Below are 18,215 nucleotides of genomic sequence, written 5' to 3'. Positions count from 1 at the left end.
GCAAGTTCTTCCCTTCCCCGGCCGAAAACCTATCTGCTGTTTCAGAGGCTGCATGGCCACTGCTTGGTACTGTAAATTGTCTCTGACTTTGATGGGGATGATTGGACAAATGAGAAAATAGGGAGAGCTAAAATAATCATCATTTGTGGGTTGCACAAGGGTGTTTTTGTCCTTTGGAAACTATCACAAAGATCCAAACTTGCACCAAGTGCCTTCATCTGTTATTCAACCCATCCTTGTTCATTGCAGCCTGTCCTGTTTCTCCTGCCCCTATTTTGAAAAACTCAGGAAAGGTGTAACTTTCTTAATAAACAAGGTGGTTGCACCTCTAAATTCATAAATACTTGAACTTAAAGGACCTTATTTTATCTCTTAAAATCCTGTCTCATTGCCTGATGTATCTTCTCTCAAAACTAGCAAGCATAACTTTTAAAATACTAAATTACTGGTGCTAAAATATATATTCCAAGATGCTTTTGCCTTGTAAAAATTTAATGAATTGCATTGGTTAGCTTCTGTATCTTAAAATAGCTGTGATTCTGGATGAGACAGTGAAAAGTATTTATTTTAGCTTTCTAATAAAAATTAACTTGCTGGCTGTCACAATTGCTGGTTGTATTGAGCATTCTTTGCAACAGGAAAGCACAATGTCAAATTTCCCTTAATACTTTCTCTTCAACAATGTGTAAAGGTCTGATGGCAATGGCTTGCTCCTTCTAAATGGCTCAGTCCAGAAGTATGACCTAAAAGGACTTTACACTAGCAGAAAATGGAAGCCCACAGTTCTAATGTGGCAGAAGGAAGACTTAAACATAGGCTGAACAAATACATGGCTAATTTGCTATCCATTGGATCATAAACAATGTATAAAAATGACGAGTATGTCTAGGATCTGGCCCAGGACCCCACTCTGACACGGTTGAGCTCCCAGCCAGCAGGCTTTTCCATGGGGGCAGAAGCAATGATATGCTGCCTTCCTGCCTTTCTAGTTGGTTCAGTCCTGCTGCGATCAAGGGAGAAACCCAGTTGGTTGACTGATGCCTGGGGCAAAGGGAGTAAAGGTGCCTTTAGCAAGCTCCAGAGAAGCAGCGGCGGTGAGTGCTCATAGGATATGGGACCTGGGAGGCTGTGGGGCTGGGATTTTGCAGCCCCATGGGGAGGAAGGGGTAGAGCAAGGGGGTAGAGATGCTCCATATAACCTCAGGCTAGCCAGTGAGAAGGGCAGTCTGGAAGAGGTTGACTACCAGATACGATAAGACTGCTGCCAGGGAGAAGGGTCAGTGGGTGATGAAAGCCCCTCCCCCACCTATCTCTGAGGCTACTGAATCCCTTGACAGAACGGGAGACTGGAGGGAGCCTGGCCACAACATTCTCTGGCTTCCGCAGTGACCTCTCGTGATGCCCCAATATCAGTCACTCCAAGGGCAGCCATCCCTCACCCCACAGGGCTGACAGCGTATAATCATTTGTCGTATCTTATGTCCTGCTTTTTACCATGTGGTGTTATCCACTTTGTGATCAATCAGAATAACTAAACAGTATATCTTGATAGCATAAAAACACTTATTTTTCACATTTTTATACCACCCTTCCTCCAAAGGGCTCGGTGTGGTGTACGCAGCTGCTCCTCTTCTTTTGTCCCCACAACAACCCTGTGAGGTAGGTGAGGCTGAGAGAAAGTGACTGGGCCAAGGTCACCCAGGAAGCTTCATGGCTGAGGGGGGATTTGAACATGGATCTTCCGAAGTCCACCTCCCAAACCACACCACCACCCTGGCTCTCAACAATACCAACAATAAAGTAAACAGAAGCAATAAAAGATAAAACTTTTGTTAAAACATTATAAAGCATGATAAAAAACCTTCTGAAAAAAAAAGAAGTTGTCAAAAGGATGTATTTTGGAGCAGAGGAATCAGGTTCATTCGGCATTGTCCACTATGGCCAGGGGAAAGTGGGGAGCAGTATCAATGTTGTGCACCCAGGAAACAGGAAAGGGATGAGAGAAGCAGGGAGACGTTGGAGGAAAAGAGAACTTTGTATTGGACAATGGCAGTTAGAATGTTGGGAAGGAGCAGTCAAAAGAGACAGTTGGAAAAGAATGTGGGGAAGAGAGACACTTGCTCGGGGGGGGGGGGAAGGTTGAACAGAGGCTTAGGAAGGGCTGAGGTACATGAGAAGCATGAAGACCATCTCAACCGCCCCAGGAGCAAACCTGTAGAACAATACCTCACTGTTGTAAAGTTTCTAGTAAAATTCTTTAGAAGAAATCCTACTGTCAGTGTTGTTTGGTGGGGACTAAGCACTAACCTGACAAGTAGTTGCTAAAGAAATTGGCCCTGGTAATGTTACCAAGTGAGAAAAGGGAGGTTCAGCATCCCTTTTGCATTACAGGAGTGTTTTCAGACCCCTCTTTTGAGGGACTGAGCAGGGGTCAATCTGAAGCTCCTGGGAAAAGAACTTCAGAGTCATAGTGTCACCATGGGAAAAGGCTATTTCCTAGGATTCACCAAACATCTGTCACTGGTGGCCCAGAGAGCAGGCGCTCCTCAGTCAACTGAAAAACCTGGACAGGTTCATTTGGAAGACATGTGAAGTTTACAAGACAAATATCCTGTGGTTTCTGTCTCAAAATATGGGAAAAGAAGCAAGTGGCTATCCATGGGAAAGATGTCCTAGCCCCATGGTTGAGGTGGGAACCCAGTGTTAAGAACATAAGAAGAGCCCTGCTGGATCAAGCCAAAGACCCATCTAGTCCAGCTTCCTGTATTCTACCAGGTGTTCATCACAGTGGTCTGTAGGTATGTAACATGATGACAGTTATGCTCATTTTTTGTTCTCTCCTGCAACAAAACAATAAAGTTGGAGTACAGGTCCAACCTTGTTATACACGGATTTGACTCAACATGAATGGTCACTGCAATAAGAAGGAATGTGCTGATCCCTGGAGAAGGGGAAAAATGCATCCCTTTAAAATCACAGTTTAAAAAAACTGCTTTTCTTACTGTTGTAGAGACAGTCCTGCAAGCAAACATTCCATTCTTCAATTGAGCCAGACAAAGGCAGGGGGTCCTTTGCATTTCTAATTGCTGACTGCCTCTCTACAACAGTAAGAAAAGCTGTTTTTAACCACAGTTGTAAAGGGACGCACTTTTTAATTTTTTCAAACTGCTTTTATTTAACAGATTTTATGGTATCAGCAGGGAGTCCCAGAATCAACCCCTGTGGATGTCTAGGCACAACCTTATTCCATTAAGAGCAATGGAGGGGCAAAAAACCTGGAAGTGGGTCTTTATTTTTCCACTATTTTCTTATCCACTGGGGTTCTGGAACGGAACCCCAGTGGATAATGCGGGATGACCTGTATTCTCTCTTAAGGTACAGTAACCAGGGAAAGGACAGATATAGAGTAGGAAAAGCATAAGTTTGACAGGTGCCTTTCAGAGACACTTGAGAGAGAATTTTCCTAGTTTAAGCCATTTCTGTCTAACGTGGCATATATGCAACAGGGATCAAATATGTACACCTGTGGGCCGGGCAGAAATGGGTTAAGCAGGTGTTGATGGATTGAAGGCCCTTTCCAAATGTTGGATTCTGTGATGATAAGGTTGAGCTGAGTGATAATACAGGTGTACAGCAGTAACCTATAAGCTTGAAAAGGGGAACACAAAGCAGGCCTCTCCAGTTGCTGTTGCATCCTTTTTCTTCACTGATCTTGTGAATGGGCATGGCCTCCCTTTTCCTCTGAAGTGACCAAGAGAGATAAGTTGGACAGGGTGACTCTAGAATGGTCATTCTTATAGCCCAAGAGCTCTTTCATAGAATCAGGTGTAGCAAGAGCTTCCTTCCCAGAGTGTTCTCAGCCAGCAGTTCTTTATGATCTCTGAGCAGGAAGTGCTTTCAGTCTGCAGCTAGGTAAGACCTGGCATAAAATACACACTAGCAAAGACAGTATTTTCTCAATGCTACAATTGCACTGCAGTGTGTGTTTCAAGAAAAATATGACCAAAGGTGTAAACGGGTGTGGTTAAAGTTCGCTGGACTTTAGGACTCTGAATAGAACACAGGTAGGGGTTTATTTCTTTCATTTAAGCTGCTGCTACCAATGCAAGAAGTGTATAATTCAATAGACCATATACTTTCAGAAACACAAACCAGTCCTAATGAAGAATGGATGCATAATGCAGACAGTTGAGTTATTTAGATGGGAGGGTCAAGCAAATGAGAATTAGATATATGATTGTTTAGAAGATTACTCCTGGATCTATTTATTCCAGACAAAACTTTTCAAGAGTTCTTGACAATTTATATGCTATTTTACAGTTATCTGCAAGCTGTTTGATGTTTGGTCCTTTTGTTGCAAGATACTCTATGCACGTTCATACTGATAAGTGTTCCTTGTTTTGTTGAATGCATTTTGAAGAATAGCATCTGTACCTCTCCCTCATTTTTCACTGTCGAACTGTGCATTGCATCACATGGGCTCATCAAATACAAAGCTGGAAGGATCTAGAGCAGGGGTGCTCAATAGGTGGATCGCGATCTACCAATAGATCACGAGGCAAAATGAGTAGATCGCGGAGCCCTGTCTCTCCAAACTGTTAATATGTCAGTTTTGACTAGTGACTAGACGAAATTGACATATTTAGCTGACACTAAACTGACACTGAAACTGACACTTTAGCTGCTCTTCAGGCATGCAGCAACAAAACTGACGAAACTGACTAGACTCCAGCAGGGGCTCCATACATTAAAGGGGGTGTCTGTCAGATGCTTCCTTCCCCCCTGGTAGATCTCTGGGCCTTGCTGGGTTTCAAAGTAGCTCTCGAGCCAAAAAAGTGTGAGCACCCCTGATCTAGAGGCTTGGTTCAAAACTGCCTCAAAGTCATTCTGTGACCTTGGAAGTCTGCCTCAAAGTCATTCTGTGACTTCTTTTCCAAGAAGATGCACACTCAGACTGCAATCTTAAACACACTTTCCTGGGAGTTAGCCCCAATGAACATACCAGGACTTATTTCTGAGCTGACATGCTTGAGGTTGTGCTGCTGGTTCATCAACTGAACTACTTTATAGAGTGAAAACTATATGAAGCACTATGCTTTACCAGTGGCATTGCTGGGGAGCTGCAGGCTGCACCAGGTGATGAGCACATGGGGGGTGACACCATTACTGGCCAAAATTTTGAAAACTTGGTACTTCATGTTATATATCATTCGATGCGTAATTTCATACAGAATGCAATAAAAACTGTGCTGAAATAGCTCTATTCTATCGAAAGTTATAGCCAAAAAAACCAGTGGGGGTAAGTCGATGGTGCGTCACCTCACCTACCACTCGGTGTTGCCCTGCCTACTGCATGGGCAGAGGTCCATCATGGAGATGACACGCTAGCTTCTCACACTGGGTGACACAAACCCTAGTGACGCCACTATGCTTTGCAAAATAAAATTATTATAAAATAGTCAGGGGTTTGCACATACCACAATGTTCTAGAAATGAAAAAGAAGCACAGAATCTGGAACAGAACAGAATTTACTTTCCTAAAAATCTCAGCTTTCATCTAAACAAGTTTCTAGCTCTCATGGCTGCCAATGTATGCTTAAAAGTATGTGTGAGGGGGAAATCGTCTTCCTACTATATGTTTTCATTACTACCTTATAACAGCATGCTTCATGCCAGCACTATTGAGGTTAAACTCTTTTGTAGCACTTGGATTCCGTTAATTGCAGTCAGGAGTAACTTGTTTCTTCAGTGTCTCAAGACACAATAAGTGAACTCTACTAAAAGAAAAGCTATGTGTTTGACTATTTTGATTGGCCTGCGTCTTTCAGTAGTAAAAAGATCCTAGTTAGGTACTAACAGCCAAAACTTAAGCTTCTCAGTGCCCAGAGGAACAGTGGTGTCAAAATGGCCACTGCTGTATGCCATGGGCAGCAAGGCAGCCACCAGAGTCTCCTCAGGATAAGGGAGCATTGGCTCCCTTACCCCAGGTAACGCTGCAGCAGCTCCAATGAGTCTCCTTGGCTCTGTGTCCACTACTGAGCAGGTGCAGAACCAAGGAGACCTGTTCTGCAGCCACAGAGGGAGCATAGGATACAGCGACAGAAACTGCTACTGTCTCTGCCCTTCTGATCCTCTCCACCCAGTTCCACCCCCCCTGCCTCCCGCCATCCCAAGAAGCCTCACTGCCAAGCTGCGGTGTTACCACTGGCTGCTCCTCAGCAATGTCTTCTTGGTGCTGAGGCCCAGTGCTCCTTGTTCTCCAGGTGATGCGAACATACTTTGCAGCATACTTCGGGACACCCAGAGCTGATGGTACACACATACCACTGGAACTGAAGAGCTCGGGATTGGGCTCTAAATTGTTCTCATTTTGTTACTGTTGTTTCCAAAACAGAAAACATGTTAAGCCTGCTAAAATCTCACAATACAGAGGGCAGATGAGCTGAAGGAGTTGATGATTTCCAGCGATCAAGAATTGGGCTTTAGTTCCCTGTAGAACTCCTTTCCCTCTCCATAGCAAAATCAGAATAAATTATTCAGTGGGGAGGGGGGAACAAATATATGCAGGACCCAAATTGATTGAATTAATTCAGAAAGAAGTGTGACTCATCCCTTCAGATACTTAGGAAACAGAATATTCAACTTCCTGCAGGTAGTATGCAAATACATTTGCTGAGCTTCAATTTTCTTTTTAAAAATATCACATGCTTTAATCCCAAGCGATGGGATTTGAACAATTATCAATACCACAGTGAGGACTGTGGCCAAATCAGGATCAATGGGAAATGGACTGATTGCAGCTGCAGCTTTGATTCCTACAGCTGCATCAAAGACTCAAGCACTCACCTTCCCAGAAGCACTAAGGAATGAAGCCTGATGCAAAAGGCTGCATACGCCACCTTGTGGCAGATGCAGAAAGAGCAATAAAATTGTATGTGGTCATCTTGGAGCATAATACTTTCCTCAGTACACCCTCCGAACATGTCAGTGGGAACTTCATAACCTGTGCTGGTCCCTGGTAACCAGGACAGCCAGCGTGGATTCTCCAGCCAAAAAGAATGACTGGCTTAGGGCAGGCCAACACTTTAACCTACATGATCCAGAAGCACACAGATGGTTGTGATGGCAAGTACCAGGAGAAGCAGAAAGCCTCCCTTCAGCCTTGAATTGGGAAATTGAGATGCCTGTGCTTATAAATTAGGCTACGACTCCAATCCTATACAAACCCGCCCCTCCACTGATGCTCACATGCCAAGGAGGCACAAACTGCATTCTATGGTGCTGGGGTAGTTGCACTCTTCATTCCCTTGCCCTGGAGAAAGGCATTGCCTATGGATCTTCTCAGTTTTGCACTAGCTATTTTGCTGGTGCAGAATCAAGGAATGGGTGAAGCGTGAGGGAAAGGGAAAGGGAGATGGAAGGGGACACATGTACATGAGTGCCGCAAATCCTGCCCCGTTCCTCCCCCTCCCTGCCCAGAAATGCCTCCATTCCTCCTGCTCCCTCCCTTCCCTCCCACTGCCCGCCCCCCAACCCTGTGAGGTGGGGGCAGACAGTGTTGCATTCCACCGACAGAATGCACATTCCACTGGCAGGGCAGTTCAGATAGGACTGGGCTGCACGTGTATGTTTCTTAAAATGTTACACAATTAATACAGCCAGGCTTCTGCTGCTTCCACTTAATCCACCAACCTGCCTGACCACAAACCATCTCCTGAACCGCCTCGCTCAGAGTGCCCTCACCTTCCGGAGAAAGAGGGCAGGCAAGGAAAAACTTTTTTGGAAACTGACAAGGCCCTGTTTATTCTGCTCCTATTAATCTTATATCATTGTGCAAGCTTCCACGAATTATTCACCCAAGGTTGAATTGCCCATGAACTTTGCTTGTGTTGCATCCACTGCATAAGCTTTTGGGAGGGGCATATTCCCAAAAGGGGTGATTTGTTGGCAGAAGAGGAGGGATGAGATATAGCCCCTCTCTCAAGTTATAAATTAACTTTTATAGGGAACATCCCTGGGGAAATGACAGAACCCTTATTTTAGAAACTCCAATACACAGAAGACAGCCTCTTCTCACCCACTGCATTCCTTCCAGGATGGAGGAAGAAAATACTACAGATAAATTCTGGACTTATAAAGGTAAAGGTGATCTTCCTGCGTTTGGTGTCAGCCGAAGCTGAGCTAAGCATCCACTTAGTTTGTAATGAGGGTTGCCAATTATCCGTACTCCAAAGGATTTGCCTATTTTTCCGTGAGTGTCTCAAATCCAGGAAATGGTCAGTACAGCTCCAAATTATTTCATACTTTGAGTTTAGGCAGTTGCTCCTGCTGTGTTTCATGGAGGTAACAACCGCACACGTAACTAGGTATTGGTACATTATGGAAAACATATCTCTTGGTATCAGGCTATGCGGGTTCTGTAGTGATATAGCACTCTTTCAGCAGAACCAAAACATAATTTTAAAATGTTCACATTTAACGAGTTTTTAAAATCCAATCCAAACCTTTAGCATGAAAATTATACAGAGAAAGGCTTGTTTTGCTGCTTAAGTCAAAAAGCCACAGCACAAAAAAAAGGGGGGCCAGTGATGAATTAGATTATTACAACACATAACAATAATGAAACTTGAAGGCAAATCTAACTGATAGAGTGTTTCCAGTGAGTAAGATAGGCTTACAGCCTAAGTCTTACTGATAAGAATGGGCTTATTTCTGAGTAAAATAAATACTGTTTTCAAACACCTCTACTGATAGTGCTATGTGGAATGGTCTCCCAGACATATTCTTTCCTTGTTACTTCAGACTTGTTTATTGGGCTACGTCAGAATGCCAGATGCAAGGGAGAGCACCAGGATGCAGGTCTCTTGTTATCTGGTGTGCTCCCTGGGGCATTTGGTGGGCTGCTGTGAGATACAGGAAGCTGGACTAGATGGGCCTATGGCCTGATCCAGTGGGGCTCTTCTTATCCTGGTTTAGAATGAAAATGTCTCATACAAGCAGCAGAGGAAGCGGAAGACTAATATTACTTCAACAGGAAGAACAATAAAACATGCAAAGGAAGAGAGCTCTCACTGCAAGGAACAGAAATTATAAAACATTTATGCAAGGACAGGAAGGGTTATTTTCACCAAGAACCCTGAGAGGCAGTGGTTCCCAATCTGTGAGCCATGGAACCCTGAGGAACCATGGAAACCAGCCAGGGGTGTCATGGAATCCTTGCAAAAAACCTGCTGCCCTATACAATGTATAAGATTGTAGCCATAATGGGGAGCCACAGACAATGGCCCAGTAGGTTAAGGGGACCACCAAACAAAAATGTTTGGGAACAACTACTAAGAGGAGACACTGAGGGCCCAATCCAATTTTCTAGCACCAGTGCAGCCACAATGCAACCCCTAGGCAAGGGAACAAATGTTCTCATACCTTAAGGAGGCCTCTGGGACTGCCTCCCCACCACTGGATACAGTGCATGCCCCATTGGCATGACTGCACTGGCACTGGAAAATTGGATAGGGTTGGGCCCTGAATGGTTTGTTGATAACAGCCTCATTCTCTCAGCAGTAGTGTTGGTGTTGGAGTCAGTTAGTATCAGAGACACAAACACAATGCTCTATAGATAGAGGTGGGTGAAAATGGTGATAATGAAATAAAAACACATAACACCACTTTTCACACTTCTCATTTTTGGAGGAAAAAAAACCCCTGTGAAAAAATAACCCCACTTTATTTGATTTTATTATTTAATGGGGGTAATGACTGCGGCTACATCTGCTGACACTATACCACCTATATCACCCACCGAGTTCACTTTTAAAGTGATTCTAATTTATATTTATCATGTAAATTTTGAATAAAAACATCACCACTTTCTGCACTTCTAAATCTGCGAAAAATAAAACTGCTTTCACCCACCTCTGGGGATTGTTGGCAACCTTCAGTCTCGAAAGACTATGGTATCGCGCTCTGAAAGGTGGTTCTGGAACAGCGTCTAGTGTGGCTGAAAACGCCAATTCAGGAGTGACAGTCCCTTCCACACTGGGAGCAAGTACAGTCTGCCCCTGGTCTGTCTCCCTGGCTATGGGCCTTCCTTCATTGCCTCTTTGCCTCAGTCTGTTGGCCAACTGTCTCTTCAAACAGGAAGAGGCCATGCTGCACAGCCTGCCTCCAAGCAGGCCGCTCAGAAGCCAGGGTTTCCCACCTGTTGAGGTCCACTCCTAAGGCCTTCAGATCCCTCTTGCAGATGTCCTTGTATCGCAGCTGTGGTCTACCTGTAGGGCACTTTTCTTGCCCGAGTTCTCCATAGAGGAGATCCTTTGGGATCCGGCCATCATCCATTCTCATGACATGACCGAGCCAACGCACCCACCTCTATCATAATAATTATGACGATAATGACAATGGACAGCACCTGGCCGAAGTTTACACTTATACCATAAGAGGGGCTTACATGATTTGCAACAGCAGGGGAGTAAGTTTTCCACCATCTCCTCCTTTTTCATACAAAGGACGAAATTTTCTTCAGAGGCCCTTCTTCCCCATCTATGTATTGCTGGGTGTCTCTTTCCTGCTGATTGCCATTTGTTTCATGGTGGCCCTCCCCAAAGGTATGTTTTTTTTTCCCTTTATTGTCTAAATAGTTTTGTCTGAAAAAGAGGGAATTTCTTTGGTAGGACTATATGAGAGATATATTGTTAGCGATTAACAGCCCAATCCTGAGCTGCCTGGACCATGGGGCTGCCATGGTATCCTGTGCACACCAGGCAGCCACCGCCAGCTCCTCAGAAGAAGGGGACATTCATCCCCTGAGTAAGGGAAGTAGCCCCACAATGGGGCTACTCGATTCTGCAGCGGCTCTTCAGCTAGTGCAGAATCAAGGAGTCCCCTGTTGGGCTCCGTGGCCCAACATGGGGCTCAAGATCCGGCCCCCTCCTGCCTTGCTCCCTTCCCCACATGCCTCCTCCCCACTCTCCACACACCCAGAACACCTTCCCCCGCCTCTCCCCATGCCCCCACTCATCTCTCCACCGCCCAGTGGTCCAGGCAAGCGCCGGGTGGTGGACCGTGGGCCCAGTGCTAGAGCTGGCCCAGCGCAGTCTTGTGCTGGGCTAGCTCCAGCACTGGGCCTGCGGTACTGCTCACAAACATGCCTTACAGCATGTTTGCAACAGTACACCCCAGTGGTAAGGTGGCGCATGAAGCACAGGGTCGGGCCCTAAGTTGGTTGAAATTACCACCTGCCCTTTCCTACAAGGTTTGGGGAAAGGGGGAAGATCATGTGACTTGCCACCACCAGAAGACACAGGACTCTCTGACCATCATGATCTTAGCCCCACATCCTTATCTTATCCCCTTATCCTAGCCCCACATCCTTATCTTTTCTTATAACACAAAATGTCCAGTGAATGGTAGAGACCTGTGTCAGGAATACATTTTTGTTGCACTGACGACAGAAAATACAACTGGCCTGATACAGATGCTGATAGAAATCTGATGGGTTTAGGTTTCCTGTGTGACACTGAGGGCGCAATCCTACCCTGCGCTGGAACAGGCCAGCCAAGAGGCTTGTGCTATATCCAGCGCAGGTCAGGGGCCCAAGGCACATTTGCAACCCTCCTGGGTCAGCACAAGGGACTTGTGTCAGCCCATGGGCACCTCAGGATTGCACCCTGATTCAATGACAAACCTATGTCACTGTCGATTTGAATCAGGAAATACTGCGGCCCATTCTCTCTCTGATGAAAGGGGGGCATTTTTAATTTCAATATGCTGTTATCTTGATGGGGCCATGATGGACGGTGGGACAGGTTGGGGTGGAGCTAATGGGATGAAGCAGAAGCAGTAGTAACGCTACTGAAGAAGTAACACTTTCAGTTTGTTACTATGGCTCGCAGGTACAGTGGACTGAGGCTGGGCACTTGGGTCTAATGTGGGATGAAGCAGCTGTGCAAGAAAGCATCAGGTGACTAATGAAAACCATCTTGGAGATTTTAACAAGAACTTCTAAAAAAGTTTTAAAAAATTCAGCCTGAGTTGGCAACCCTAACTGGGAAGGGGTTGGGTGGGAGATGCTAACCCTATGTGATGTAGCAAAACTGCATATAGGTAATGGAAGAATAAAACAATCAGACATCTATTTCTCTACTATTTCCTTTACTAATCCAGTGGCAGCAGTTTCATCAGAAATTAGCAAGATTCATGCTGAACTGGCAAAGCAGCCTTCTGGCCATGATTTCTATTGTAAGTATCCCTAATCTCTTCCCCTTTTCAGGGAGAACTGGTTTCTCTGTCCCTTCTGTAAAGGGCAATTCTGTTCAAAGTCCCTTGTTGGCAATTCTGATGCATGTCAAGTTCAAACAGGAGATAATGTCCTTCTAGTATGCACCAGGAGTATGTTTAGTACGTGTAGTTCTTATTTACCACCCCCTGATCACCAGACTGGTGTTCCTTCAGTATTTCTTCCCATGCACTTTGCATGCACTCATATTGCAAAATCAACCTGCTAAGTTTGGACTCGCTTTCCATTTTTATTTGCCCAGTGTTCCCATGTGGTCCTGATACCAGACAGTGGGAGTACTTCAATAAAAAATGCTATTACTTCTCCTTGAAAGAAATGACCTGGAATGAGGCCAAGGCTCAGTGTGAAAAGCAAACGTCACAGCTTGTTGTTATCAATGATCTCGCTGAACAGGTAATGAGATGGGAAACATACCAACTTTGGGGAACAGTTCCTTAGACCAGTGCAGGTATGATGGAGGCTATGGTAACCCCCCCCCCCCAATCCAGTAAGGGAAATGCCTAACGTTCTCAGTCAGGTAGCACTTTAAACAATGGCTCAGTTATTTGCCTCTCAAGAAATTTCCTGTCTGTGCTTCAGTGATGAGGCCATACACAACTAAACTTGAAAAACTAGTGTTGATAATTCCAGACCATAGATACAGTGCAAATCAAAAAGTTCCAAATGGCAAAAAGACATTTTTTCCACAATTACCTGTGGAGTAATATCCTGATCTCTAGTATTTGACATAAAGGATTCTTGCTGCACTAATAAAACGATATAAGGATAAACCTTCTTAAGAAGAAGATGAAAACATCTCTCAAGGACTTCTTAATATATTTTTGTATATTTCAACTTAAATGCAGTGTAGACTTACTACCACCAAAATATTGGTTATTCTAATGTTAGCCCAGTAGTTAGAAGACAGCTGGGGAAAGGAAACTTCTTTCCATTTCCCACAAATATTAATCATCTGCATACAGTCACAGATTGGCTAGTTCAAGGAAAAGCGTTCTAGCCTAGGCAAGGGAAGTTCTGAAAGGAGAGGTGGCCCAGCCATGAGGTGACTTGATGCAGCTTTGTGACAGTAGCAGATCGCAAGGGGAGCAAGGAGGCAGCAGATTTGGGTTGCCATTCACCCCCAAGTCTGCCACTCCCTCTCTTCGGACAGCCATGGATGCAATCCGCATTGATCCACTTTCTGCTTACTGAAGCAGGAAACAGATCATCAACTTACTATGCAGTTTGTGTGGTTTTCACAAATTAGAAGTGTGAGATCTCTGGTTTTATTTACAGGGACTGTGCAAACAAAGGAGCTTTTTCATTACCAAGGTCCCAGTAAATAAAACCAGAGGTACCACACTTCTGGGTTTGCAGAACCTACATGAGGAACATGGTAAGCAACTTTTTCCAGTGTGCCACTGCAGAGTGCTGGTGATGGTGGTGGCATCAGGTGGCATATCAGGTTTCACTGCCCCTGCCTGAAGGCTATTTTGGTCATCTTCTACCTTTAAAAGTTGCAAGAGGCAGCCAAACAGCTTGACAATATTTTCTCAATGTGTAAAGACCACCAGTAGCTATTCAAGATGGCAACAGGCAGCCATATTTGTCCTAGGAGTTGCCAGTTGCTGAACCCCCATCTAAACCCCATCATTGCAACTGAAATGCTCTCACTCCCCCCACAACCAGAAAAGCTAGGAAAACTACTAGGCTAAAATGCTAAATAAAAATGCTTTGCAGAGCAGAGAACCAGTAAGCCTACTGAGCAATTGGCTCTGCAGGTTCTGGGCCACAGTGAAGATGACCCTGTGCTGTGTCCCTGCTAACATTTCCCTTTCAAGAGGAAGCAATTCTAAGCAGAGCTCTTCCAGCAGACGTGGCTGGTCCAGTGATTTTTTGAATTTGGCTGGTCTGTTCTGGTTTTGAAGATGGCATGATAATTATTTAAAATGCAACTTCGCCCTTCTCCTCTGTTTTAATTATGTGCTTATGGTTCATGCAATCATAGAAGACAATATACCTCATCCAAATGTATCAAATATTCCACTTCAGAATTTTCTGATGTCAAGGACCCACAATGAGGCCTATTGGATTGGACTCAATGACATCCGCACAGAAGGAACGTGGCAATGGGTGGATGGCAGTAATTACATCACAGGCTTCACGTAAGCACTGGGCAATCCCATCATTGTCATCTGGGGTTGTAGAGACTGAACTATACAGGGACTGACCCCCACAGACAGCAGTTGGGGGAGGGGGCATTTTCCAGATTTTAAATCTGAAAAATGGGTCTGAATTCAAACAGAGGAGGTCTGAATGGAATCCGTCACCCCTGCAGCAGTAGGAGTTTCTGTTCACAAACTTCCCACATCATTTCTGATTTAGTCCAGTTTTAACATTTGTTCACTTTTTGTTGAATATTCTTGATGAGGATGAGGCACTGCATCATTTCAATGAAAAAGACTCTAACTAAGCCTCAGCCCTGTATCGTAATGTTAAGACTATCCTAAAATAAAGAACCTGTATCATAAAGTAAAAGAGCCTGTTCTGACATGGGAGATCCACTACAATGCAGAATACAGTGTAGCCTTAAGACAGGGGTCCCCCAAACTGCTGCTGCTGTGCTACCAGAGCCACATGGCTGTCTTTATGTGTTCTGGCCTTCATTTCAAAAATATCACATGCTTTGGCCACAGGTATTGGAAGCAAGGTGAGCCCAACAACTATCAAAACCACAATGAGGACTGTGTCCAAGTCAGAACCAAGGGGGAATGGAACGATAACACCTGCAGCTCCATGTGCTTCTACATCTGTGAGAAACCCTTGCCAAGCACAGCTATGGCTGCATCAAAGAAGACCTGACTGCCTGCCCCCACCCTCCCATAAGCATCTGTGAGCAAAAGACCTATTCTGAGTAGCTGCAAACTTCTATCTACATCAGATACAACAATGCAACTTGGAAGAAATTTATACAAACACACACACACACACACACACACACACACACACACACACAAAGTAGACTTTTAGCATTCCATTTAAAAACTTGTCCTTTTTCATTTACGAACAATTGGGTGCTTGGATTATTAGCTCGGAATTACTTGCCATTCTGCCAGTGAACCAAATGATTTCATATCTTTCCTAAGTCTTTTCTGCAATACAGAAATAATAATACTGACCTACCTTATAGGGTTGTTGTAAGGACTTCTGAGATAATGTATAGGACATGTTTTGAACACGCTAAAACCTTCTATAAAAGTTATTATGAAAGTTGTTTTTATTATCCTGAAATTACACTATCAGCAGAAGTAAAATGGCAAGCATTGAACCTACATCAATTAGCCCACCCCTCCCATTCTCCCAACATAGAGTTCGTGTTGTGCAGAAGACAAGCACTGTATCTGGGAGCAATCTCTCCTCATGATTAAAATCACTGGGTGCTGCTAAGCTTCTCTGATGTACATGGGAAGATTGGTGGGGGCAGGAGTACATCAGTGTGGGGGTGCTGTCCATGGTTACAGTAATGTTTACATACAGTGACAGTTGAACTGGGATTTAACCTGTTGTAAATGGGGTCAGAACACTCTTAAGGGTCAGCTCTACTGTTTTGATGTGCTATTTAGATATGGTCATACAGATTGTTACCCTCCTTGTTTTGGGGTGCCTCTGTGTCTTTAGTTAAGAATGTTAGAAATTCATGAAGTCAATATAGGACTGATGTGCCATTTGTCGAAGGTCGGTGCTAGAAACCTAAACAGGATTTTAAAAGGGCAACCTTTTCCCCCTGTACCTTGTTTCCCTCACCACCTAACTCTTTGCTTGGAGGATCCTTTGGAAATTTCCTGATGTGACTGCCTAATTACATTATTAAGATTTGCAAGGCCTGGCACATATATTGGGTCATTCTGCCACCAGTTGCATACCTAGCCCCACTGGTAGCTGGGCAGACTATTCCCACCACCACCCCAGCCATGACCTCACACTTTCACCTGAAAGCCATGGGCAAACCTGACCTCTACTTTGTGATACCCCTGAGATACCTGTGGTGACCAGGTCTACCTGGCATTTGAAGTGCCAGGTGCTGCCACTCCAGATCCTCACCAAGGAAGCCAGGTCTACCGAACATTTGAAGCAGCGGGTAGACCTGGCTTCTATTTTGATATTTCCCTACCCACCCACCCCCAGCAGGGGACAAGTCTACCTAGCATTTAAATACCCATACCCATGACACCATTACTCCTAAGCACATTTATGGCTTGAAGGGGTGGGGCCAGATGGGGACAGAGTATCAGGCTGCTAGGAGGATCAATTTTATTTACAGGCATTATTTATTTACAATGAGGTGCTACAATTTTTGTGGGGCAGCTAGTAACGTACAACATGATGCTGGCACTGCCCTTGTGACTGACACCTGGGGCAGATCAACCCCCACCCCTTTGGTATGCTACTGCCTGCCACTACTGTAGAGAGAGATTAACAGCCCAATCCTGAGCTGCCCAGGGTGCATGGCTGCGACGGCACCGAAAATGGCTGCCGCCGCATCCTCTCTCCTCAGGAGAAGACAACTCCTCCCCACCCTCTCCCCACCTCGCTCCTGCCCAGAATGCCTCCTCCCCACCTCCTCCCAAGCCCCCGTTTAGGCTGGGTGCCCGCCCGGCGGTAGCTTGGTGCCGGCCAGCGCTGGGCTACCACCAGCACTCGCCCAGCGGTAGGGCCCGCAAACATGCTTTATGGCACATTTGCGACAGTGTGTGCCAGCGTCGAGCCAGCGCGCCGAGCCCAAGATTGGGCTCAAAGTCATTTAGGCCACCAAAGGAACAACAGGCTCAAATGCTTTTGGCCTTTAACTGTGCCTTATGCTGATCACATTTCTTTGGCACCTTAAGCATACAAAAAAGAGGTTGGAGGTGTGCCTTTTCCTCCCCCAGTATTCAGTTATCTCCCCTGGCTCAAGACAGTTAAAGGTAAACCTCAACCAACATGCAAATCTCTCTAGGGTTATTAAAAATAGTTGAGGGGAAAACCCATGTGAAAGATCAAAGACCAGAGTCTCCCAAGGTGTGCATTCTCATTCACTCTTGTTTGAGAGAAATCAATTGCACTGCATTTGTGCATTTCCACCCCACCACTGAAGTTTCTGTGTGAACATCAGCAGCTAAGAAGGTAACTTGCCTCTTCACTTGTCTTGCTGCTTGTCCGTTTGATTCTTGTTCTTGATTCCCTACCCTCTGATTGTAAGTTTATTTCCCTCCTCCCCTCAAAAAACAAAAGGTTTTACTGCATTTGGATCTATATCTGACTCTCTCATCTTTTGTAATGCTAGTTTCTTCTAAGGTATGCCATGAGCCAATAGGCAAAGATTCCTAGAACACACACATGTTGGTGTAGTATGTATGCTCAGGTATCCTTTGTGGCTCATAGCACCATTTACCAATTGCAGCTTTTCCTGGAAAAACAAGACTTGGTTAGAGTCAAACATGGCTCTGATATTTAGATTATAGCAATTCAACGTGTTCCATGTACGGCTGCCTCTTAAGACTGTTTGGAAACTACAACTGGTGCACAATACTTGGGCTCCAGGTTTCAGGGAGTCCTCAGTCAAGTGCCCCCCATGGGCCATCTCTGAGGTCACTGGACCCCAAAACAGTTGCTCCACCACTACACAAAGGCTATGAGCATCAGGGGCCCTTTGAAATCAGGTCATTCTGAGTCTCCTGAACCCCTATCAGCTACCCAATGCTGCCAACCCCTGACATTGCCCTGGGTGGGCTGCAAAATGGTACTGCTAATAAAAAACATTTCTCCCTGATATCAGCTACCAAATGATTTCCAGGCACAAGTGAAAGTGTGGATCTACTCTCAACCTTTAAAGCTCTAATTGGTTTGGAATTTGTGACCACCTAGACCACCGACTCCCAGATGATCCTGTCAATGATTCAGA

General features: G+C 45.0%; 1 protein-coding gene across 1 annotated transcript; it reads left to right on the top strand.

The window, feature by feature from the left end:
• Positions 1-872: 872 nt before the first annotated feature.
• On the top strand, positions 873-15,136 carry LOC136638765 (hepatic lectin-like). Its single transcript, XM_066612795.1, has 7 exons — positions 873-879; positions 990-1,094; positions 10,506-10,604; positions 12,163-12,237; positions 12,537-12,688; positions 14,327-14,439; positions 14,971-15,136. Exons 1-7 carry the CDS (start codon positions 873-875, stop codon positions 15,134-15,136), a joined length of 717 nt encoding a protein of 238 aa, XP_066468892.1.
• The last annotated feature ends 3,079 nt before the right edge of the window (positions 15,137-18,215 follow it).

Source organism: Tiliqua scincoides, chromosome 2 (assembly GCF_035046505.1).
Source record: "Tiliqua scincoides isolate rTilSci1 chromosome 2, rTilSci1.hap2, whole genome shotgun sequence".
Lineage (NCBI taxonomy): Eukaryota > Metazoa > Chordata > Lepidosauria > Squamata > Scincidae > Tiliqua > Tiliqua scincoides.
This window is presented reverse-complemented; position numbering and strand designations above follow the sequence as displayed.